The 25,683-nt window shown below is 42.0% G+C and overlaps 1 protein-coding gene across 2 annotated transcripts in view; it reads left to right on the top strand.

Moving 5' to 3' along the window:
* Positions 1-25,683, top strand: part of LOC101160340 (polypeptide N-acetylgalactosaminyltransferase 10) — a 48,075-nt gene that overhangs the window by 1,212 nt on the left and 21,180 nt on the right. For both annotated transcript variants that reach the window (XM_020709176.3, XM_011483983.4), the window contains exons 2-4: positions 9,363-9,459; positions 11,458-11,596; positions 12,954-13,120. In XM_020709176.3, coding sequence (XP_020564835.1) covers positions 9,363-9,459; positions 11,458-11,596; positions 12,954-13,120 — 403 coding nt within the window. The remainder of the gene's footprint in view (positions 1-9,362; positions 9,460-11,457; positions 11,597-12,953; positions 13,121-25,683) is intronic.

The following is a 25,683-nucleotide window of genomic DNA, read 5'->3' as shown; positions in this document are numbered from 1 at the left end:
TTATTTTTAATGTTTTCAGCAAAACGGTGAAAGCAGCCTAAAGAATATGAAACAGAATGAAGAACACGAGGATATGATTAAACAGGAAGAAGATTTTCTCTCTCAATATTTGGAAAATGTTCAAAAAAATGTTTGAGGTGAATTTTGTTCAGCTTGGCTTCTCCATCATGTCTGCAACAGTATGAACCAGGTAGAGACGGGATTTTCCTCCATTTCTGTCCACGCAATCCCTTTCAGGGTCAGGATGTTGCTGGAGCCTATCCCAGTTCACCCGGCCAGTCGGACCTCAGCTTGTTATGGTTTCCGAAATTACATTTGTAACAGGGGCGGAGTCATAGATTTGACTGAGTTTTGCTCTTTTCTTGTTTGTTTTTTCTAGGTTTGGTGATTTTAATGAATGTTATGAATTCTTTTGAAGATAAATGATGTCAAATGTGACGTAGCTTTCCACCACATTCTTCCTGAAAGCTCAGGCCAACATGTTAGCGTCAGGAATAGCATCAGAACTGCAGGAATGTCCTTTACATGAGACGCTGCAGAAACTGACGGCAGCAGAGAGGCTAGAAGTGGTCCTTCTGATGATTCAATCTGTGACAGGCGAAGAACTGACTTCCTGTCTGTGTCTCCTCACACCTTCCTTTGTGGACAGATATAGGAGCTGCTAAGAGTAAAACCAGGTTTTTAGTGAACCTTCTCCAGTTTTGGTTCAGCGATCTTGTTTTCATTGCATGGTTTAGTCCTGACATATTTGCTTTTTCCTTCTTTAGCTTTGGATCTCCTTTCAGTAAGTGTGATGTGTGTCAGTGTTGCATTGATTCCTCCTTTCTAACCGAGCAGACGGGAAAAGACGCCAGAAGGTGATTAGAATCGATCTCCTGCTGATTGACTGACTTGTTTGCTTTTTACAGAAGGCAAATGGAGCCAAACTGAACTGAAACTCAATCCAACTCAGTTCAAATGTTTAAATTTTTGCGTTCATTTTGGAAGAAAAAAGAAGAAGTATATGACGGTTTCTGTGTTAAACATCTGCAGAAAGTTAGATTTGTTTCCTCTCAATTCCTGTTCTATTTGTATTTTCGCCGTGAAAGCCCCGCAGCGTTTCGCCCCGAGAATCCCTCCGTGGCAGCTCTTTGTAGAACATGGGATGTATGGCCGCTTTGATTCAGCTCACGACTGTTTTATGGCTTTAAAAATTTTTGTGACATATTTTGCCCTCAGAGAAAACATGAATATTTCAGCAGCTCGTGTTTCTATTAACCTATTTTTCCCGAGTTCATGTGAGAAATGACTGAACGGAAATGCTTCTCTAACAGCTGATCTATTGCTGCGGCTTTTCGGAGCTGAGAGATCAATCTGAGTCTGGATCATTCTTGACTTTAAACAGGAAGAACCACCACTAGTGTTTGGTTTATTCTGATCCTTCTTCATAAAAACTCACAACTTAAGGAAATAATTCATCTTTAGTGCTCTGGTTCTCTTTCTTGAAACTTTTAATTGTAAAAAAGAAGACAACAGAAGGGAAGCGGTGTGTCTGCGTTCTCCCAGAGGGCTCGCTTCACTGAAGTAGATCAAAATCAATACCTTAATCCCATTCAGGCTTTTTCCCACATCATTCTTGTTCGAGACATTTGGAGCTGATCTTCTCTTCCCTGCCGGCTTAAACCATCAGAAAAAGATCAGAGGCGATTAAAAAGAACCAGGATGTGCTGCAGATTCACGCCTGCTAGACCTCTGAAGGATTTAATACAACAGAATAGAAATCATCAAGATTTGTAAAAAATTAATAAATAAATAAACAGCCTTTTTGACATGTGCGGCCTTCTGCCTTAATTTGTTTCCTTTCAGGTTTTTGCAGGTCGCCTGCAAATCTGAAAAAATTAACAAGCTAAAATTGGACAAAGTTGATGCTGCTTAACTGCAAAAATGCTAATAGATGAAATTATGACTAAATCAATGATCCAGTCAGTTGACAAAAACAAGACTAGTTATGTTTTAAAAACAGAATCTTGTGTTTCTGACTTTTATCAGTTTGATTTTATTTACATGACATCAACTTAACTTTGCACTTCAACAGTAAATGTTGCCACAAATCCATGTTTCCTACACACGTGTGTTGATTTCCAACACGTCAAATTGATTCACAGAGCAGAGAAAAATGTCATCAAAGGGGTTTAAAAGTAGGAAAAGATTCTACTGTCCAAACAGGAAGTGAAAAGGAAGTAACAGATGAAAGTAGAACACAAAAATGAATTATTGACAGATTTTTGTTGATAAAAAGTTTTATAAAATCAAGTCTGCAAACTGAAGTCTTTGTTCTTGGACACTTTAGGACCTCCCAGCTTTTTGTGGAAACCAGGTTTTCCTAGAACGATGTTGCAGAAGAAGATCTGTCCGATCAAAACTGTCAAAGTGAGAAAAAAAATTACATTTCAGCCGATGTCAAAGGGAACCGGTGCGGAATAATAGATCAGGAAAACTTTAAACCGAACAAACCAGAACTTTGCTGCAGAACTTATGAAACAAGTTCTAAGGTATTCGGTTCTGGAACAGAATCACAAATATCGATTCTAGAAGAGATGATCGTGTAAATAAATTTCAGGGTTACTTTATATTTTATTTTTTTGGGTGAGATGTGGATATTGGTGGTTCATTTTCTGGGAGACAGTCCTGCCTTGGATTTGAACCCTTGACCAAACAGTTTTCTCAAGAGAAGGTTTCTTACAGCACTGAAGCATGGTGGTGACAGTGTCATGGTTGGGACTGGGCATGCTAGAATGGTTTTTATAATTATAGGATATATAATATGTTTATGATGTTCAAAAAAATATCCAAATGAGTATTACATTGAAAAAAAGACATTTGATCAACTTTTTCAAAATTAATCTGCATAAAAACGACTCCAAAGTTTATTAAAAGTTGTCAAAATCTCTTCCTCCTCGCTTCGCCCAGGTATTAAGGAGTTATTTTCCTGAATAACAACTACTAAGTAAAGATGTTTGTCTCGTTTGACTTCAGAACGTTATAAATGATTCATAAATTCCCAGGAAAGGCTTGAAAAGAAAGGAAAGTTCTGCTGCAGGTTTCTTGTGCTGGCTCATTGAAATCCACATTACTGTGTGTCTCTGAACAGGGATGCTAGCAGGACTCTCCTTTAGCAGAAAGGCTGCACGTTGTGTGCTTTGTCTCTGAGTCTGCTTACAGTTCAGGAGCAGCCACCACATCACACATCCAGCCAGGAACAAAAAGCTGCTTCTTCTCCTTTAATTTCACTCTAATTTTGCCTTTGGGAGGACGGACGATCTTTGCAGCGCAGCTTCACAGCAGCTCATGGTCAGCTCTTTCTGTTAAAACCCATTGATTAGCTCCTCTTATCCACCCTAAGCATTGATCTGTGGGCAGGAGGGAAGAAACGATCAACAAAACACATCGTGGCTCAGATCTGGCAGAGCGAGGTCAATGTGCTCCAGACAGCAGAGGCTCCTCTTTGACATTTTAGTGGCAGCTTCAGGTCAAGAAAATCCCTGAAAATCCTGAAACAGCAAATTAAACCAAGTCAAGCTTTACTTACAAAACACTTTTCATTCCTCAGAAACACAAAGTGGACACAAAAGAGCAGAGTTAGTGAGCAGACGAGAGTAGATCCAGAACTTAGAAGGTATTACCGCTGTAGAGCTCTTCATTCATCTTGGAAAGGTGATGGTTTAGTTGTTTTTTGCATCACCAGCTAAACCACCTGTAGGTTTCATTGAGGTTTGTTGTTGATTCACTGTAATAGGGTTGTGCGATTAATCGATTTAATTGATTATTTCCAAAACTTGATATTCCGTGTGGGTCACCTGCGTGTCGTATAGAAGTTTGACCATTTTTCACCTGTAGACAGCACATATCCACCTGTAAGGACTTTAGACTTTCAATTCAAGCTAAATAAATACTCTGATTACTTCACCGTTGTTGGGTCGACCACTAAGTGACCTGGTAAAGGCATGAGTTTGATTGTGGTTTTTACGAGGTGAAGTTTCCTTTAGCCGTGCGTCAGACTGGCGACCTGCCCATGATGTCCCCTGCCTTCGCCCATGAATGGCTGGGATAGGCTCCAGCAGCCCTGTAACCCCGAAAGGGACGACATCCGTCTTAGAAAATGAATGAATGAAAGTTTCCATCTTGGGAGAAAAGGCAGAAGTTCTTGCATCAGTTGCTATGGTGACAGATCCTAGAACTCAGGGATGTTGACTCGTGTTGACCACAGTCTTTGTCTGTTATCCAAAGTTATCCAAAAGCGTTTTGCTCAGAAATCTTCAGGCCCTTCAGCGTTACGCTGTGAGCTGCCGGTCAGCCGCTGCCCGTGGCTCATAGGGGCTTTAAGCTGGAGGTGAAGCTGTTTGTGGATTTCTGAACAAATAAAGTCTTTTTTACATTTGTGTAATCTTACTGAAGACTTCTTAAATGTACGTCTAGTTTATGGTGCGAGTCTGCTGCCAACCAGTCTGCAGGGAGTTCTCCTGCTCTGAGAGGCGCGTTTCTGTGGAACCATGAAGGAACCCACAGTCTGTTCCTCCTTCAGGAGCCTCCAGAAAAGAAAAGAGACGCAGACAGATGTAATCTGGGTTTAAAGAAAAATGGCAGGCAGTGGAAGCTTTTTGTCAGAGCGGGACTCATACCATCGATATCTGAGGGGGAATTCGGAGAGGGAAGGCAGTGTGAGGGGGGCCCCCTGAGTGGGGCCCCCCTCACCGGTCCTCTGCCCGTTCTGCTTCTCAGCAGGATTCTGGGTAATGACTCCTTCTGGGGGATGATGGACTGTGCAGCAGCCTCGCCATGCTCCTCTTGGATCTCTGTTTGGAGTTCCTCAGTGCGGGCCCCCCCCGATGCGTAGCTCTCGTGCAGCAGAGTGCCCCTCCCCAGAGGGACGAGCATGCGTATCACAACAGAGCTGCACTCCGTTTGCCAGCCGTCTCTGCAAAAAGTCTGCGTGTTTGGACAGAACTTGGCATTTGATGCATATTTGCATGTTTTTCTGTGCGTTTGATGAAATCTCTGGTACAAAGTTGAAACAGAATTCTATAAAGCCTGTTTGTGATGTGCTACAGGCTCTATACGCTTAGCTTTCGGGTAAAATATCATTTTGTGATGAGCCTTGAGGCAAACATGCAACAGTTTACACTTCCAACTTTGTCGTAATTTGTTGTTTGCAAAAGTGAACCCAAACATATGTGAAGTAAACAAGATCAACACGTCAAACTCCACCGCCTCATGAGGAATCCCTTCAGCTTCTGTCTTCAGACTTTTCAAGAGGACCAAACGCTGACAGCACTAATGAAGCTCATCTGGAATGGAGTTCATGAATAAATGCAAAAAGTTGAATGTTGTTGTTTCTAAAAACTCCGACTGGATACAATCAGACGATCCTGACCAGGAAAAACCTTCTGTGTTTGAGCTGCAGCAGCAGCTGTTAGATTTGAGATGTTGTGTCTGTTGTGTCTTCAAAGAGTGAACTGGCTGAAGATGCTGGAGGAGGAGGAGAGGCAGGAGGTGAGGTGAACACAGGAAAGCCAGGTAATTGTGTCTCTGGGGGAGTCGTGATCTGACAGGAGGAGAAAGGAGACAGAAAACAGAGACGCTCTCCTCTTACTCCAATCTTCTGTGGGCTTCCAGGATGAACAGAGACGAAGGTGTCGACCCGGGGTGGCCTGATTTGTCGTCCCCGGCTCTGTTCTTATCACACTTGCTGCTCTTGTCCTTTAGCAGAACAAGAATCAAAGGAATGTGAGCCTTTAACTGTGCTGCGGATTCAATCAGAAATGTTTGATTTCATTCCAGTTTTCCATACAGATGGGAAACATGTTATCGCCGTGCTGATTCAGGTGATATTACAATTCAATTCAATTCAATTTTATTTACGCTGCGCAATATTACAACACAGTCGTCTCAATGGGTTTCATACCAGTTATTGTATAAGACCTGAAATCAGTCATAGAAGTCAATAGGTAATGGCTAAACTAAACTGTTCATCTCTGCCCTTAGACCCTCCTTCACCATAAGGAAAACCTCCTAAACAAAACCTCAGGGGGTCCAGATGGAGGAGGGATCCTCCCCCAGGACGGACAGGCCATGTACCTGAACCTTAGAGAGAATTAGCTAATCTAACTCTACCACTACATGTTGAAATAGTCCAGCAGATGAGCTTCATCATATTTAAAACCAAAGATTTTGGAATAATGTGTTATTTAACCTTTTTAAAGATTGTTTCTTAATATTTGTGTCAAATCAGGATTTTTCAGGGACTGGTTTGGAATTGGGGAAATGGGGATCAGTGTTGGAACGTAGCTCCAAATGTCAATAGAACTGCAAGAACATTCATGTTCTAAAGTCATTTCATCTTCCAAAGTGTTCAAACATTATGCTCCTCTAATAAACAGATGGTTATTAAAGGTCAGTATGTCAGGAGATTCTGCACATCCCTCCCTCCTCCAGAACCCTTGTCCTCTGATGTAAAATAAAAACTTTTGAGGGTCCAAGTGAGACCTCAGAGGGTCACTGCCGTTTGGTTCTGGTGATGCTGTCATGTGTTGTTTCGCTGGCGAAAGCTTTCTGGGAAATGTGAGGCCAGGAAGCAAAATGCAGCAAGTCTGCGTGGGAAAAGGTTAATGTGGCATTTCCACTCGCTCTGCGCTGACTTTTTGTGTTTTTGCCAATGAACAGCTTTTCATGTCAGACGGCTAATGTTTGGGAACGATGTTAAGCGCGAGTCCTGCTGGTTCTGAGTTGGCTTCCTCTCTGTGTACATGACACACCGAGTGGAAAGAAAAAAGGATTCTCAGTCTCTATTCAGCTTGGGCTTCATGTTGGAGAGGGATCTTATCCAATTATTGGATTCATTTATGTCTTCATTTCATCTTTGTGGTTGGAAGAAAATATAAAACTTTAGAGAAAATGTGGGATAAATAGTGGAGCAAAGCTTGATGGGAACAGTCTGCAGCCATTTAGAGGAAACAGAGCAATGCAGTCATTCATTCAAACTCTGCAGTTTCATTTATCCTCATGAGAAAAACTGCTTCTCTGATTACCCCTCTGACCTTAGAAGAAAACACAAAGGGAGTAAAGTGGATCACATTCACCTTTATTTGTCCGATCTCTCAGGATAAAAGCAAAAAATAAATACATTAAAAAAAGCCGATTGCCATCCTGGCAACCTGGAAAACACTCATAAATGAGCAGATAAAGTTTTATTCTTGTGAAGAGTGACAAAAACGTCTCCCTTTCAAATAACGAAATGGTCATTTCAGGGAATCAGGTCCCATTTTTCCTCACACAGCAGTGATGCTGTAATGAGCAGCATCATTTCCTCTGCGCTACAGACGGGCAGATGCTTCAGAAGTTCTGTGTTTTCTCTGAACCTGCCACCAATATAAAAACAGAAAGTTACTAAACTGCTGCTGACTTCCATCTTTTCTGGTGGCAACGGCGTGCTCTGCGCCGGTCCTACGGGAGGGGGATTACAAGATTATGCAAGAGCCATTCAGCCCCGCTGCAGCTCTCATTTGCATTTTAAAAAGCAGCTCTCCCTTTACCAGCTACATTCTCTGTGGGAACTGAGTGACCTGCAGCCTGGATTCAACAGAAGGCGCCCCAGCCGCTCAGGCAGCACCTCATCCATGTTCAACGCTGAACCAAACGGAGCCGGATGCAGCTGAAGCAGAGGTTATAGCATGAGCCTCTGCAGTGGTGGGACAAATGGATGCTCCACTGGAATTCTGGGTTAATGTGCTGTCCAGCTTCATTTCCTGCATATTAGAGTTGAGTGATTAAGACAGCTTTGCTGGGAGTTCAATTCCCTTGGCTGTTTGTTCTCTGTGAAGGCCTCTGCTTGTGTGGGATGATGATCCTGGACGTATGTGAGGAGTGGCTCCAGTGTTTAATATAGTGAATTTCCACTGAAACGAAAACACATGCAAATGTTTTAGGAAAAAGCCTCTGCGAACATCTGAACTCCTTCCTGCTCCTGGTTTGTTCCTAGAGGAGGTTAGAGCGCAACGTGGCGCTGAATGCGTCCTCTATGCCGGAGGAAATGGTAATGGAGCAGCTGCAGCATCGCCGCTGTTTTCATGCAAAGCGAGCAGAGTCCCTCTTTTCATGTGCAGGCTGCAGTCGGTCTGGGTAGGAGTTGGTGTGGAATCATGGAGTGCAACTATCACGACTATCGTCTCATCTGCAAGTTAATGAGAAATGTATGTGTGAAGGAGAAATTCTGTCTTTACTCCTCGGTTTTGGAGTATTGTTATAAACTGAGGATTATCAAAAAGATGTTATTAAAGGTATCAGATCCAGGATAGTTCTTCTGACCAATAGAATGACTGAGGAACAGCTGTTTATTTCTCTATAGACAGTCTATGGGATTTTTGGTTATAGAAGCAAAAAACCTGTAAGAAAATACACTTTACGGCTCAGACGTGCTGAGGATTCTGGGATTTTCCTTTTCACTTTTCTTCTCTGGCTTGTCAAGAATCATACAAAGGAACTTTTCTTGGTGAGGTTTTCTATCTCTCCCTCTTTATTTTGCCAATCAGTTGGTTGGGGGTTCGAATCCAAATCTTGGCAGTTACAGTGTCTTTGGGCAAGACACTGAGCCCTGAATGGCTTCTTGGAGCCAGCGGGTACTTCCTGTTTGAAACGCCAGGGGGAGGAGTCACTCAGTCCAGTGGTTTAGATCTCAGTGTTAAAGCTCCGTCATCCTGCCTGCCTCTTCACTTGAACCCGCGTCCATCCGCTCACACATCTGGACGTGTTTGCATTGAACAGTGTGTAGAGGCTCCCACAAAGACCCGCCCCCTCCGTGCCATCACGGGTGTTTGTGGTGGGTGCCGTGCGATCAGCTAACAGCCTGATTAATAACCATCCACGTCGTCAGACGTGTCTTTTGTATTAACATTATTACTCTAATTGCATCCTCCTGTGGAGCTAATTAATTTAGCATTGTGCTGGGATCCTGTAATATCTGGAGTCACTGGAAGTCATTTGTGAAGCAGAGAGAATTTCATAAATGGCTGCTTGTGCATTTTAATGTGGGGTGGAGAAGAATAGCTTATGGTGATGAGGCTGAATGTCATTTTCTGTGAGCTGCACCCCACCCTCCACCCCCCAGCACTGGAGGAGCTCCTGGGTGTCGGCCAGCAGTAGGAATTTCGGCGGTTTAGAGCTTTTTTTTTTTTTTGCAGAGATGTCTGTGTTTGCTGAAAGAATGAGCTCCAGAAAAACACAAATACAGGCTGCACCTGTACGGTCCACAGATTTGTGATGGCGCCTCTCAGTGAGGCTCTGATGACATCAGTCTGAGCGTCAAAGGTTTCGCTGTTCTGCTTCTGCAGGGGCTACACCAGAAGGTCGCTCAGGTGGGATCCGACGGCGTGCGGCGGATAGACTGGCACGACTACAAAGCCATGAGGAGAGATGCCGCTCGTGCCGGTAGGTCCACGCCCTGTGGCAGAAGTTTTCAACCAACCAGTGACTTTAGAAAAGGACACAATAGAGCTCCCAAACAGTCCTTTTCTTGGTTTTGGTTTTCCAGATCAATACTGTTTGTTGCGTCACAATTAAACACTCTTAATCAGCATTGATTGGACCTCGGGTACTGAGATGAAAAAACTTTTTTATCCTTTGTTGAAAGGTTTAATTTGTCTTTTCATAAACCTTAAAGAGAAATGAAGGTGAGGAATGACTGTGAGGACCAGAGGTTTTGACGGTGTTCATGGTTGAATCAATACTTTGATTTGTTTAAGCATTTCAGACGAGGCACAAAAGGCTGAGACTTTATTTTAGGGCCTGCAGCTCCTGAAGTCAATGTGCTATTTATTCTCTCTGTAGGCAGTTCTAAATGTCTCCCAGCTGGTGCACTCTGCGAGCTCGGGCGGAAAAAAGTTGTAGAAGGAAGTTAACTCCAATTATGACTGAGCTCACATTTGCCACTAATAAGGATCAGATTCTAAAGGCAAAGGAGAACAGCTCCTTTAAATCCTGACGCTTACGTTTTCTTTGAAAAAGTTTGACACGTTTTGAGGTGGAATGAGAAGCAAAACATGTGGGTGTGAGATCGCTTAAAGTTTATTCAGAACAGTTCCTGAGCCGGCTGCTTTTATCTCACTTGAGAAGATTGAAACTTTAGGTTAAAGCAGCGAAAAACCTGTGAGAAAATAAACTTTACATGCCTGAGGATTCTGGGATTTTCCTTCTCTGGCTTGTCACAAACCTTAAAAAGGGTTTAAGCCTCCGTTGATGTGATGTTGTGATGAAAGCATCCGTGTTGGTGAGTGAAGACGTGATGAGCGGCATGTCGTTGGCTACCAGCCTTCAGGGTTTGCCTCCCAGGTTTACAGGCTGTTCAATGGAAGGGAATGGAACCATTTGGCTTCATTTTTCCCAAAAGAGGAACTTTTCATGGTGAGGTTTTCCATCTCTGCCTCTTTATGTTTGCCAATTAGTTGGTTGGGGGTTCAAATCCGAATCTTAGAACTTACTGTATCTTTGGCCCAGACACTGACCCCTGAAGTGGCTTTAAATAAACTCCTGTGTAATATGAAAAAAAGGAAACAGGTTTTTTTCTAACTTTTTTATGAATGATAACGAATCTCTGAAGCGTTCTGACCTTCCCCCCCCCCCAAACAATTTTAAATTCACCAGTTTGGGGCTTCAAAACGGTCCAGCTTAAGAATACTCACAAATATGCATAGAATCTCTCGGTTTGAGTGTTTAGAACGGCAAAAGCTGAATATCTGATGGAAAACAAACATAAACGTTATTATCAAGATGATGTGAATAATAAATAAACCAAACATGAGGGAATGAAGGAGCTTCTGCTCTGATGGATATCCAGAACCCGCCGGATGATAACGTGTTCTCCTCTAGCTCAGTTTCACACAAATCATTCATAATTGACCCAGGATAAATCAGGATAATTACCTATCAATTATGTCAGGAGAGGTGTCTGTAAATAATTATCACGCTGATTTTCCACCATTAATTAAACAGAAAAATCCAATGAGGATTTGAAGCTGTTGGTCCAACTGGTCAGATTCTCCTCAACAAGAACCTCTGTGCAGCTGGATTTTCATGGCCTGATGGAATGATCAGGCTTTGTATTCCCTCCACAAATGTTTGTATCTGAGTATAGTAACGAGTTGTTGCTGATGGTAATGAAACCAGGCACTAGATGAGTCAGATTTTCACCAAAATGAGCTAAAGTTGATTAAAAATGGCAAAAGGAGATTTAGACTCCTGCTCCAAGTCCTGCACTTTATTTAGTGTGGTTGCCTTTCACACTGCGCTGTCGAGGGTGGACTAGCCTGAGAAGGTCATGCAGTAACGATTGGCTTCTCTTTGGGGGGCAGTATTGTCTACCTAAAGCTTTGACCTGGAAAGTCAGCGGTTTGAGCGTCTGCCGGTCGTCATGATGGTTGTGTTTGACAGGAAATGGAGAGCAGGGGAAACCGTTTCCTGTGACGGAGACCGACCGGGTCGATCAGGCCTACAGGGAGAACGGCTTCAACATTTACGTCAGCAACCGGATCTCTCTGAACCGCTCGCTTCCCGACATCCGCCATGAAAAGTGAGTCCAGCAGATGCTGTTTGTCTTCACAGGAATGATCACTTTTAAAAAGGGAGAATGCTCTACATAAGTGTCAAAAATAGGAAGGATTTTCCTGAAAACCACTGTTTTCTCTGGAACCGTTCCTTCACGTTCATGCACAAAACAGCAGGGAACTCTATCAGTTCTTTGTGTTCAGACAGATCCAAATGGATGTTTGCCTTGATCTGTTGCTTCTGCAGTTTTTTGTTTCAAACCGTTTCAGTATCTCTGAGCATGCAGCTGCAGATCTAAAGCAGCTAGAAAAGACGACGGGAAAAAAGGAAAACTGCTGTTTCAAAAGGTCTGGCTTGAAGGCCTTTTCACAGAGGTGGAGGATTTTTCCAAACTCACGTTTACAGGGGGTGGTTGTGTTTTTAGAAATGTTCAAATGTTTGGTCTGGAACTTCAGTTTTATATGTAAACAGTCAGAACTAATTCAGCTAAATGCTTTGCATTATATTTGTTGATATAGTTATAATTTACAATCAAGAAGGTTCGAGTTTTTAGGGGCTTTGTTTGAAATGTGATTATTGTTGCTTCATTTTCTCGACTGTCTCTTTTTCAATACATTTCTAGAAAAGTTTTCTGCTAAAAGTGTTTGATTTTTGGTTGAATTGGTTTGACTAGGATTAGTGAGCATGACTGTAATGTTCTAACCCTTCTAAATGGTAAATGGCGTATACTTATATAGCGCCTTTCTTCCTACAAGGACAAAGCGCTTTACAGTCACAGACCCATTCACACAGTCACACACACATTCACACACTGATGGCGGCTCCGCTGCCAAACACAGGCACCTGCCTACCACCAGAGGCAAGGTGGGGTTCAGTGTCTTGCCCAAGGACACTTCGACTCATGGGCGTGCAAGGCGGGTATCAAACCTGCAATCTTATGATCATGGGTCGACCGCCCTACCGCTGCACCACGGCCGCCCCAAGGATGAAGACACAGACTAACGTTTGGCTCTTTTAGTGTTTCTGCTTCAGAATGAGGACATACTGAGTCAGCAGAGACTGTTTAAAAACCAGAATCTGTATATAAGCAGAAAAGAAAGCAAAGCAAAGACTTTTATTGTGAAAGTCTTCCTTCTCCTGGTTCTTCAGGAAATAGTTTCTGTTTTTTCTAAAACAGTGAATGATAGAAAAAGGATTCAGTGTTGGGTTGGGAGAAGATTGCTGCTGGAATTGAGTCCAGAGATCAGAACTGCTGTCTGCGAGTCTTCGTCCATCGCCTCCGTGTCCCCAGACCTGCTGCAGAGAACAACAAAGAGCAGCTGCTGGCTGAACGCGGCGCCACGTGAACACCGCCGGCGTAAAACGTGTCCCTGTGTTTGCAGCTGCAGGCAGAAGCTGTACGCAGAGAAGCTCCCCAACACCACCATCATCATCCCGTTCCACAACGAGGGCTGGTCCTCCCTGCTGAGGACCGTCCACAGCGTGATCAACCGCTCGCCCCCTCGGCTGGTGGCTGAGATCATCCTGGTGGACGACTTCAGCGACAAAGGTACAGCGGACTCTAACTCTGCCGTTGGTCTCAAACCAGAAAACAGAAGTGTTCTCGGCACTTTGCCAAGTGAGAGAGTTTTTAACCTGAAATAACCAATTTATTCATGTGATCCCTCAATGACCTTCAGATATTTTTTCATTTTTATTTTCCTATACGGAGAAGGATTTTGTCTTTTATTGCAGTTTCACTGAACCTGGAAGCAACATTCAGGCAGCTCTCACAGCATCAGCTGCCAAAAACATTAAAGTGTCTTGGTGCTCTGAAACATACACGGTCATTAAGTGTAGAATTTATATTTGTCAAAGCAGTAAAATGTTGTTCTAGTAGTCCTTGCAGGATAAAAACCTCAAATTTATCTAAACACCAATTTCCTAAATGTGACAGAAGCCTTCGTTTCTGCCCTGAAGGGCGACGGGCCGCTCTGGACCAGAATAAAGTCAGACTTAACGTCCCAATGAAATGGCCAAGGACAAGCATGACGAGGAGGAGAGGGAAATGTTTGGGGGCATGGTGGAACCCGGGGCCAGCCGCTGCAGTCAGGCTCAAACCGCATCCTTCAGCGCTCCTCAACCACAGCCCGCCTGCTTGTTGATTATCGCTCGCTGCCACCGGAGCTCTGTTAAAGATTTGTCTAGCTCTCGCCTTCACTGTAATGACACGTTCTGCGTTTGGAGGTCGACTCTGATCAAAAGCCACGACTCTCAACCTCCCTCTGCCAACTGCAGTGAAACAAAGCTGGCATCTGCATCTGAGAGGGTCTAGTGTTTTATTTGTGTCACATTATAGAGACAGAGAAAAGGTTTTCATCTATGTCAAGTGTTAATTTTTGGCTCATAAACGCCCCAAACACTAGATGGCAATGTATTTCTTTTTGGCAAACCATTTTTAAATAACAGAACACTTTTGTGCAGCTCGGTTTTTAACCTTCTTTGCAATTTATTTTTTTCTTTTTTCGTCTTCCTCACTTTTTTACTGTTACACTTTCCATCTTTAGATTTCATGCTGAAAAATATGCATCATTTACGATTATTGATGTCTAACTGTTTGATAGGGACGATGCGCATTAAAAGAGTCGTAGATGTAAATATACCGTAGTTTAGCAATGATGCTAATTTGCCTCCATAGTCTCCCGCATCTATAGAATCACACACATAACACAATTACATTATAATACAGAAGTACTAGAAAATACACTAGTTAGTTATGAAACTAAACCAGCGATTGATTTACATTCAGTGAAAGTAGCATTAGTCATTCCCTAACAGAGGGAGGGAAGTGTTCAAAAAATCCACTGGCCTTCACACAAAGAGCATCACTGCCACCTCTAGAGGCAGCTCTGCTCTTCAGACCACTGGGACTTATTTTCTTAAAGAAATCAGACGTTGGAGGTAAGACGAGTCCGTGTAACTCTTTGTTCGATAGACCACAAGACCTCAAAAGTCTCAAATTCTCCAAAGGTTCTACTTTTTAAAATCATTGCAAGAATGAAATGAGGGTATAGTGATTGATTGATTTCAAGCCTTTTCAGCATTGAAAACAAATGAAAAGACAATCAAAATTAAAGTACAATGTTCTAAAATATTATTAATGATTAACATGCTTTGTTTTAAAGTATTTTTGTAGTAATCGGTTATCTTTTCTTAAAATCTGTGTTTTGTTTTATCCACTCACTCACTCACTCACTCACTCACTCACTCACTCACTCAGGAATGCACCGTGACACTATAGCTAAAAATAATCCTTAGAAAAAAGGTTTTTGCATTTTTCTTCTGAGTTTTATTATTTAATGAAGAGGTTTTGTTGCTGTGCACAAACATGAGCTGAGAAGACTCCTATGAAAATAGATGGGGATGATGTCATCAAACTGCAGCCGACAAACGCAGTTTATCGGATCAAACTCCTGCGGATTCTGCGGCATCGCAGCAGCCAGGAGGAAAACTCCCTGTTGCTTTTCCCTGCAGATTAATTAGTCAAACTGTTCCAGCTGTTTTCTGAGAATAATCTGTAAATTTAGCTAAGTAATTATTCCAGAATACTTTACCTCAAACTTGAGGTTCTGATTTTAACCTCTCCACTGTTAAGTCAAACGTCGTCCGCTGAGAGGAAAGTTTACGTTGAAAAACATTTGTCTGCTGAGAGCGGCGTACCCCGACAGGGAGCTTGGCAGAAGCAGAATGATTGTAATGTGATTGTTTCAGTATTACAGCAGTAAAGTGATGCTCAGAGTTTTCTCCCGCGCTGCGCGGAACGGTCATGCTGAGTGAACAGCTGAGTGTGTTCCTCGCCGTTTGGCATTTGCTTTGAAGCAGGACTGATGCTTGGGCCCCGAGTCATTTCACGGCTTTTTGGCCAGAAGCGGTTAGGAAAGTAGCTGGAACTTTCCACATATAGGAGGAGAAAGGAAAAGAGAAGTGCAGCCCTGTTCTCGCTGCACAGAGATCCACTGGAGAGGAACAGGCTTTTCTGCTGGCATGTTCTGCTGTTTGGAGCTGCACACTCAAACATGTCAGCTTACTTCTGGATCTGATAGACTGAGGTTCTATGATCAATGACACTTACAATACGTACAATGACATTTAAAAGTGCATCATTCATTAAAAATACAAAAGTAAATAATTTACAATGAATCAATAAAAAATGCATCATTTGGTCTTAAAAAACAATAAAATGCAACTAATTAATACATATATAATACATAAAAATGTATCATCATTTTGTCAATAACAAAAAAAACAACAACCAAAAAGTGCATCAGTTGTTAAGATAAAGAAGTTGCATTTAGAACGTATTAAACATGTCAAAACAAGCCTTATAATAATAATTATACTTAAAATAAATCTCCTTACCTTTGGTGTCATCCCTCCATTTATAGTTTTAAATCTATATAGTGCCATGTCTCAGCATCAGACACTTTCAAAGGAAGCTAAAAATACAATCAGCTCAGGTTATTTTAATTAAAAAAGTCACATATGAGCTTTAATGAGTGATTAAAGATATTTAATAAGAAAACATGTAATTATAAAAAGAACCAGGAGGTTTCATAAACCTCTTTTAACGGTCTCTTATTGTAAGGTGGTGGGGGTTTAAACTACTTCTTACCATTGACAGTGAATAAGAACTGGACTGAGTGACTCCTCCCCCCATGGCGTTCCAAACAGGAAGTGGTTCCAAGAAGCCAAAGTCCCATAGAATTCTATAGGGAAACAAACAGCTGTTACTCATTCTATTGGTCAGAAGGTGGGGGGGTTACTAGTGGGTGTCACCTATAATTTCCAGAATTGATTTGATTCACCAGAGCCTGGATAGATCAACTCATTATCCAATTCTTTGGATCCACTCAATTTAGTTCAATTTTGAATGTACGCATTTAGACATATTTTTATAGAAATCCAAAAATAATCTATAAATGTTTGGAATCTGATACAATTCACATACTGTTAAATGTATTAGTGACATAATAAACCAATGAGATTGTTAACACCATCCAGTGGTTCCTCAAACAGAGAAGCTCCAACAAACATGTGCAGATCATTAACATTATTAACAGATCATTAACATTGTAAACTACCTCATATTACAAAAATAAATGTTCTGTTTCTCCTGGAGGCGGTTCAGTTTGGCCACTAGGTGGAGCTCACGCTATAGCTGTGCACTTTATTCCAGAAGATTTGAACAAAACAAAAAAAAAATGGTGCTTAAGAAGTCTCCAGCTTGTTCAGAATGCAGCAGCAAGATTGGTAGCAGGAACTAGCTATTATGCGTTATAAGTCACTGGAAAAGGAGAGGATCTCTACTTCTATGGACCGATTATTAAGCTTGGATCGATTCAGAACGATTAATCGAGTTTATCAACCCAGCCCTATAGGGGTCGCATCTGTTATTTTAGTAAGGGTGAGAAAAAAAGATGTTACTGGATGTGAGAATAATGATGCAGGGATTGGATGTTTACGATAAATGATGTGGAACAGCAGCCTAATTTATCTGCTTTTTGGTTGGGTTAACTTTAATCTTTAAGATTCTGTTCATGGTTCACCATACGGAATACACACACTTCCACCAACTACACCCCACTCTGACTGTTTACAAATGCTAAATAACTGACTACTACGCATGTGTGCAATAACAGACAATATTTATTATGCTGCGCTCACGGCAACTCAACTCATTCCATTCTATTTTGTTCATACGTATTTAATTTTAATTGTTATTGTACATATTGTACATTTTTTATTAGAGATGTGAGTTACAGTATTTTTATTTATTTATTTAATTTATTTATTTATTTTATTTATTTTATTTATTTTATTTATTTTATTTATTTTATTTATTTTATTTTATCTTCACTACTCCAAGGTTGCTGCAATTTCATGGGATCACCATGTACAATGACAATAAAAGGATTCTGATTCTGGTAAAACTCCTCTGTGTTTCTGAGCATGGAGACAATGAATGGCCCCACCTCTGAACCATACGCCAATCAAAGTCTGACCTCACAAAGTGAGGGGTCCAGTTAGGGATGTACTAGTCACAGTAACCAATCAGAAGGGAGCTTTCATCGCTGGCAATGGGGCAATACCCAAACTCTCTTGTGACAGAACGAAGCAGAAAAGGAAAATCGAAACACCTAAAATCTGTCAGGCAAATACATTTTTCCTGGTTTTAAACTGCATCGTTTTCCTGAAACCTAACAACCTGTGAGAAACAGCAATCATGTGTATAAATGGAAGAGGACATTAGAATAGATGTGTGTTTTTCCACACATTCAACACATTTCCAGCATTATTTCACACACAAATGTTCACTGGGGAGCTTATTAACCGTCAAAATAAAAACTCATTATTTATCATTGTAGCTGCAGGTGACAGTTGTCTATAGTGAAACCCCCCACGGCCGGCTGGCAGCCAGCATGACCCCCGCCCCCCCATGACTTTTTTGGTACTAAAACAGTAGAAACTGAGAAGTTTGTTCAGTATTTAATGATGCAAGAAAAAGTCCTATTCATTCATCTCCTTTGGCCATGTCGCTGTGGGGACGTTTCTCCTTGTCTAGGTGTGTGTGTGTGTGTGTGTGAGTGTGTGTGTAGGAGGGGGGGGGCACTCAGTTAACTGTTATATAAAATGAAGTCAAGATTTTTCCCTTCTGACCCTGAAGAAGCAGAACAGCTGACGTTTCTACAGATTTCTTTGAACAAGAACTTTTGATTTTATGCAGACTTTAATGTGAGAAGACCCCCCCCCCCCCCCCCCAGACACTTTTACAGATGCTCCCAAATAAATAAAACCTCTGATTTTAGCGCTTAGCATGATCTAGAACTCAAACACTCGCCCAGCTGAGATTCTGCTATTTGATTTTGTTTTTATCTCACTTTTAAGTCAGTTCGCCTCCTGCCCAACGACAGAATGCGAAAATATTCCAGTTTTGATAAGTTCTGACATTTTTTTACTCGTAATCACATTAAACTGATGTTCCAGTGCAGTTCGGGGCTCAGAAATACATCAACGTTTGTGAGCTCAGAGTGTCAGATACGCATTTTTGCCTCCAGCTCACAAAGCTGCTCCATAATTCTCACTCTTTCTGATGGAGCTAGAATGGTCAGAAAAACAACAAAAAGTCAGGAAACACAACAAAAACGGTTGGAAAAATAAAACGAGAACACTTAGGAAACCAAAGACTGTTTTTGGAGAAAATCCTCTAGGGACACAAATATTTAAGTTTAGGAAGTTATTTAAAAAATTGAAGCTACCATCAAAGGCCGTTAGCTTAAAGCATTTTGTATTACTTGTCTTTTGCAATTGTTTTTCCAATTGAAGCGACAGGTCTTAGCAAACATACTGATACTGTCGTATGGTATCCTTACGCCTTAATTTTGCCATCATTGATGCACGCACACTAGCTCCTTACCGACTGTGCGCAAATGCTCTAGGCATAGGTGTGCACGTGATACTGTAGGACATCCACAGTAAGTACACTCTGATTATCTGACAGTCAGGCTGAACTCAAAGACTAAGCACCGTCCCTTGAACATCACAACAGGCCCCCTGCACAGTCTGAAGGATTTGGGGATTCGAAAAAAAGAAAAATCTGTACGACACGCCGGCGTCTTACCTAATTCACCTTGACTTACCCTTACGTGTCGTATAAGTGTTCACTAAGACCTGTCGCCCGCAGCATGCCTGTAGAGAAAAACGGGCTCACTGGGTGGTCTACCATCTTAAAAATTGCTGCGGGCGACATAAATGCATGTGACAAAAGCTTTACAACCCTCATTGTTACTTTCTCACTTTAACGTGGTTCCCCAAATTATGAAATTATGACTGATTTATAATCTCTATGATGTAGATTTTCGGTTTGTAGTCCTTTATGCTTCAACTATAAGAGGACATCATGTTTACCTATAGTATCAGCACATGTGTACTAACTACTGGGTAAAAAATGGGATGTCTTCCAAAGTTTTTGTCTTTGTTGGTATCAGTTCCTATTTTGTTTATTGCCTAACATGTTTTGTTCATGGACATGTCAGTTTATGCTGCACCTCTGCTTTTCCTACCTTTAGCATTACGTCCGTTTTCTTATTAAACTTTATGTCTTTACCTGGCTGCTCCCCCTCTGCACACCTGCTTCCAGCTTCCTTTGAAAACCTCACGACTCACTGATTCTTATTCAGGAGTGAAAAAGTGACTTGTCACGTCTTCACAGCCAGAAACAAAAACCTGTGTTTGTTCTGCGAGAGCGCGCTGGCACGCGCCTCCATCGGCACCGTGTGATGGAAACCTGCCATTGGCAGATAGATCGTACAATTACTTTCCCACTTTCTGCTCCCTGATGGGATCTGTTGAGCAAACGGCTGCAATACTTCATTTCAAATCAGGAGCGCTGGGCTCTTATGCAGAGCGCCGTTTGATGTATTTGCAGTCAAACGCAGAAAGGCTGCCGGCGGGAATGAGTTCAATCCTGCAGCCACCAGCGAGCTGCTTGCAGGACGTCCACCACGAGAGCGAAAATATTTCAGCCCCAGCTTTTTATTGTATGCTGAAAGGAAAATAAACCCCCACCCCTGCAGGTTTACTGCCCCGCTGATGTCAGCTGCGTTGCATGTGAAATAAATTCAGCAGAGAAGAAATGAGAAGCATTCCCAAACTGAGAGCTGTCATGTGCTATGGCCACATCAATACGACAGAAGCTGTTGAATGCTTTTCTTTCAAAGCACATTTGAGAATCCCAGATAAGAGGTGAAGTGACACTAATGGAGTCTGAGCGCTGACAGATTTCTGCCATTCCTCAGGCACTTCTCCTCTGAGAGCCAGTTTTCATTTCAGATTCAAAATGCAAGAAGCTTTAAAAATTCTTTTTTGTCAGCTTTTGTTTACGTCTGTTCATGCAAATGAGGCGTTTTTTAGGAAAACCTCCTTTGTCATTTTCTACTCTTTGATTCCTGTTCACGGTTGAGGATTTACTGAAACTTTTTCCTGATACTGTTCCTCTGGGATCCTCCAGGAAATCATTAGAAGAAAGATGTAAACTTAGATTAGTATTTCATTAGTATTTTAACATGATTTTGACCAGCATTTGAACTGATTCTCACTATGAAACCTTGTGCTATCCAACGCACTTTAACATTGGGAGTTGGGTCATCTAGACCCACTAGACAGTGCTCTGAACCTTTTTTCTTCAATGATTTGCGATCTTCACTGGTGTCCATGGATTACATGAAATCTTTCCACCTTTATCCACCTTTGTCATGGTAGGGAGAACACCTCAATGGAAGGGGGGGGGTCATCTAAGATAGCACAAGGGATAAGAAGGAAAGAGCTAATTTTCCAAAGAAAACTGTTTGTTTTTTAGAGGAGTTGCACTCGTCTTCTGCTTCGCTGCAGTTAATTTGTTGTCTCTGTCTTTACACGGTCCTGAGAAAGACGGTTACCTGCCCCAATGGGAGTTCAAGGCCGTGCCCCACAGCCACTTCATTTTACAAACTGTATGTGTGTGATAAAGATCATTCATACGTGTTTTTTGTGTTCGTCATTCATCGATGTGTGCAGACGTCCATGGAGGGTGTCAGAGACGGATCTTTACGTGAGTTCGGGTTTGAGCTGTTCAAAAATTTTGATCGGTTGAGAATTACGCAGTTTACGTATGTTTTACATATTTTATACGCAATTATTACGTAAATCCTACGCAGCTGTGGGTGATTTTTGAGAGATGCATACGTAAATTTGTGTCTTTCCGTGACCGTTCCACGGTAGTCTAACCGTCGTTTTGCGCTTGTACCAAAGATGTATGACTTTTAGATCGCGTATACGTTAAAATAATGTAATTGATGCACAAATCACTAATGAATTGCATATAAACAGCGCAATAATTACACACGGTTCATGTTCTAGTTGTTGTTCTAGTCATGTTCTAGTTCTGGTTTACGTGTTCTTTGCGTGGTTTATTTGTATTTCTTCTGTGGTTTTACCGTGGCTCATTAGTTATGCATTCGTGAAAATTTTACATAAAGACCACAACTTTTCTCACTTTTTCCACATTTATTCTTGTATGACCAATTTCTATTCATGTATTATGCACAAAACGTACATAGAGGCTGTGAAACACGGCCTTTAGAGGTCGAATGTGTCTAGTTGTGGTTGAGGCTTAAGGCTTGTTCACACCAGGACGAATTTCGCGCGCCATATTCGCCGACGTTTAACGCCTCATGACTAAACAAAGGGCACCAATGTGAGTGTGCACACCCACGCGAAAAACGCCACGCGTAAAAGCGTCATTTTTTAAAAAATGCCTCGGGTTCGTTTTTTTGGTTTGACGCACCGCGTCAAAAACTATACGACCAATCAGAATGGCGCTTTTGCACACGTGTCTGGAGCTGCTGAAGTTACAGTAAAACACAACTTGGGGCGCTCAAACACAAAACTGTCTTGGTGAGCACACATACGTAACGGCGAAAAAGATAGACGCCAAGTAGCGTCTACACTGCCGCGAAGAAATAAGACGAAGAAGTCGAACTCACTGACGGACATTATGAAATATCCCCGAAAACGCTCATGATACATTTTCAGCTCTTGTACCAGTCGATAAACTCCCCATGTTCTTCTCTTCTCGTAACTATGGGATGTACCCTATGGGATGTACCTTTTCCGGCGTCTTTCATCATTCTACAGAACAATAATTTCTTCATCGCTAAAACTGGAGCTGGAGCTTCTGGTGCTGGAAATATTCATGTTTTCTTTGTATGATTCTGACAAGCGCGTAAATACTTGCTCTCTTCTTCTGAGTGAAAAGCGACTTTAAGACGCGTAAAGTTGCGCAGCGCCACCTTGTGTACAGGGGTATTTCTGTTTTACATTAAGCGCCATCTAATGTCAGGGAATGAAATTGCATGTTGGCTCGGCTCATCGTCAGCGAAAATCGCCTGGGTGTGAACACAAAAAACGTGTTGAAAAACGCTGGCGAATAACGTGCGCCGATATTCGTCCCGGTGTGTACGGCCCTTTAGATCCAGGTAGTTTTTGACCATCTTGGGGAATATTGGAGCAGCAATTTCTCTTCCAAAGATGCCAGAAGCTGTAGAATTTCACATCTGTGATTATTCAATCTGGAGGATTTCCATTTTATACATGACAATATTACATCTTTGCAGATGATGCAGTTCTATTCCAGTAATTTGTATCTTCAGAAACACAGCTTAACTAATGTGAAGTTCTGGTCCTCTTGTGAAAAAGGCAGGTTGATCTATCTAGTTATAAAATTATGAAAAGAAATGTTTTGAATGACAGTTGGTTGTTTTTTTATTTGAATAAAAAGGCAATCAGGAGACTTTTCTACTGTTTCTTTTCTGGGATTCAGCTGATAATTCCAACTAACTCACAACTAACGAAAGACGTTACTTTAGGAAAGATTCTCTGTCTAGGATGTTAAACCTGCAAAACACATTGGAAATTAGGTAAAGCAGAGTTTTTCTCTTGAGCTTGACTTCACCCACTTGTAAACATCTCCCAGGAATCTGTCATAGTATGGTCAGAGAAAAGGAAACAGTGTGATGTGCAAAGTTACAAGCACATACATTTATAAAGCTTGCTGTGCACATTTATGACAATTTCAAGGCAAACTTTTCTTTCAGACATTGTTTTTCCAACTTTGGGACAGTTTTATCAATTATTTAGCAACATGGGCTGCTTGGAGAAGCTGCTGTCAGCACTGCAGGGCAACTTTGAAGAGCCTTATCAACAGTGGCAGCTGCAGCATCTGGATGATGGAGTGGTGGGGAGAGGCAGCCGTGCTGATGAGGAGATAAGGGATGATTGGTGAGACAGGCAGTGATGCAGACGAGTTCGAAGGGGGAGAGGAAGCAATGCAGAAATACTGAACAAAGTTTGGCGTGTCTGCTCTTTTAAGCCTGTGTGTGCGTGTGCATGTGCACAGGAAGATAATGAGTTAATGGTGCTCTGTGAAGTGTGACGGACAGTGGGGGTTATGAAGAGGGAGACGGATGACAGAGGACAATAACAGCTAATTGAGACTTGCCATTTGGAAGCAGCTCTCAGTGGGAGGTGATCGATTCATACATCTCCTTGTGGAGGAGAAGAGTGGATGAGTCATGTTGGCGTGGCGAGGATGGAGCAAATGGCCTCCGCTGTAGCGTCTCTGATGCATTTGTCCGAGTCAGACAAAGAAGTCGTGCTCTTCTGTTAAAAACCACTTAGCCCAGGGGTGGGCAATTCCAGGCCTTGAGGGCCGGTGTGTCTGCATGATTTCCAGATAGTCTTGCCCTACTCATGGCTGATTACCTGCTTCAGGTGTGTCCAGCCAATTAGAACATGCCAGAGCAGGGTATGCTGGAAAACATGCAGGAATGCGGCCCTCAGTGCCCACGTCTGACTTAGCCTGTCACTCCGAGCCAACCTTCAGCATCTCACAGCTCCACCTTTCACCTCATGGGCTAACAGGAAATTCCATGAAGGTGGGAAAATATTTGGAGTTTTAATTATCATTTTCTGTCATTATTCCAATTTCATTTTTATTTGCATATCTAATAAAGTAAATCAGATATGTTTTATAAACTTCAGGATGTTTCTGTAAACTCTCTTGCTCCCAGAAGATCCACAGTTTGAATCTTCTATGGGACATGGATGCCTGTCTGGCTTATCTCCACTTTCTACCAACACAGCCCTTTTTAACTTTTAGCTCAAAACCAACCACCCTCATGTTTCTCTCAACCTCTTTTGAGTCCAAGGGAAACTTTTCCTTTGACAAAAATCACAAAGCACACCAGCAACCAAAAATGTCAAAAACCAGAGAAACTCTGTGGTCTGTATTGATAAACAGATGTGATTGACCCAATTCAGACTGAAATTGGCTGCTGGAGATTGAGTTTAGAACCACTCAGATCACCCTGACCTTCACCCATTGACTTTACATGAGAGCTGGACTGAAAACCAGGAGAAAAGACCTGGAAGTGACACATTTGGAGTAAAAGCTGAGAACTAATGTAGTTTGATCAGAAATCTGGGATTAAATCTTCAGACAAACTAAATTAAAATCAACTTAATTAAAAGACAAAATGACAAAAAAAAAGAGCTGAAGTCAGAGCCTGATCAACAGGCAGACTTGAGTCATTACTCAAACTGTTAGTTATATATCTGAGCTTGAACCCTGACGGTGACTGAACGCTTGCTGCCAGCAGAGAAAAGGCAGAATTAGGGATCTTAGTTCATAGAAGCATTTTTATGAAGAAAAACAACAACGGATGCATGGAACGGTGGTTTTAGGAGGATTTTCCAATTCCCATCATAAGTCCATCACAAATGCTGAGCGCTTTAAAACTTCTCACTGTTAAATGACCCCCCCCCCAGTGCAGCTTCAGCCCAACAATGTCCTCTTTCCACTTTCTAATAAAGACTAATGTGTTCGCCGACATCGCCTCACTCTCATTAGAGTGATTAATTACCTCCTTGCTTTTGGTAAACAGTATGAGCCAGTCTCCAATTTATTCAGGCAAAATTAACCAATCACAATTAACCCCCCCCCCCCCCCCCCACATAAGGGTGAAGGTGCTTTGATTCATTTTTTCCAGGCCTCTTGTTAGTGCAGTGATGTAAACGTCACTTTATGTGGGGGATTAGCATTCATGAGCACAGTCAGCCTTGAAGTGGCTGCTGCTCAATGTCTTGAGTTATTACAGATGTGTGTGTGTGTGTGGGGGGGGTCAAGAGGCATCCCATTCAATAGTTTCTACATCAAGTGGTATCAAATTTAGTTAACAAAACAGCAGCAACGTTGGGGGAAGAAAACCTTCAGCTTTGCATTTTTAACGGTTAAAACAAAGTCTGGACTGTTTGGGTCTGAAAATGTTTGCAGAAGTTGAGTTAGGAGGGAGTTCAGAGGAACCCAAAGTTCAGTTCAGTTTGAATTATTTAGCCCAATATTACAACACAGCTGTCTTAATGGGCTTCTCTAATTGTACAGAACATAAAATCAGCTGTTAAGGTTGACGATGATGCGTTTGAACTTGAGCCCCGTTCAAGTCACTCAAGGACAGTTTAAGCCTCTGTCACATGCATCCA

This window comes from Oryzias latipes, chromosome 14 (assembly GCF_053564925.1).
Source record: "Oryzias latipes strain Hd-rR chromosome 14, Olatipes_Hd-rR_3.1".
NCBI classification, from domain to species: Eukaryota; Metazoa; Chordata; class Actinopteri; order Beloniformes; family Adrianichthyidae; genus Oryzias; species Oryzias latipes.
The sequence above is the reverse complement of the archived record's forward strand: the minus strand, read 5'-3'. Positions and strand labels throughout refer to the sequence as shown.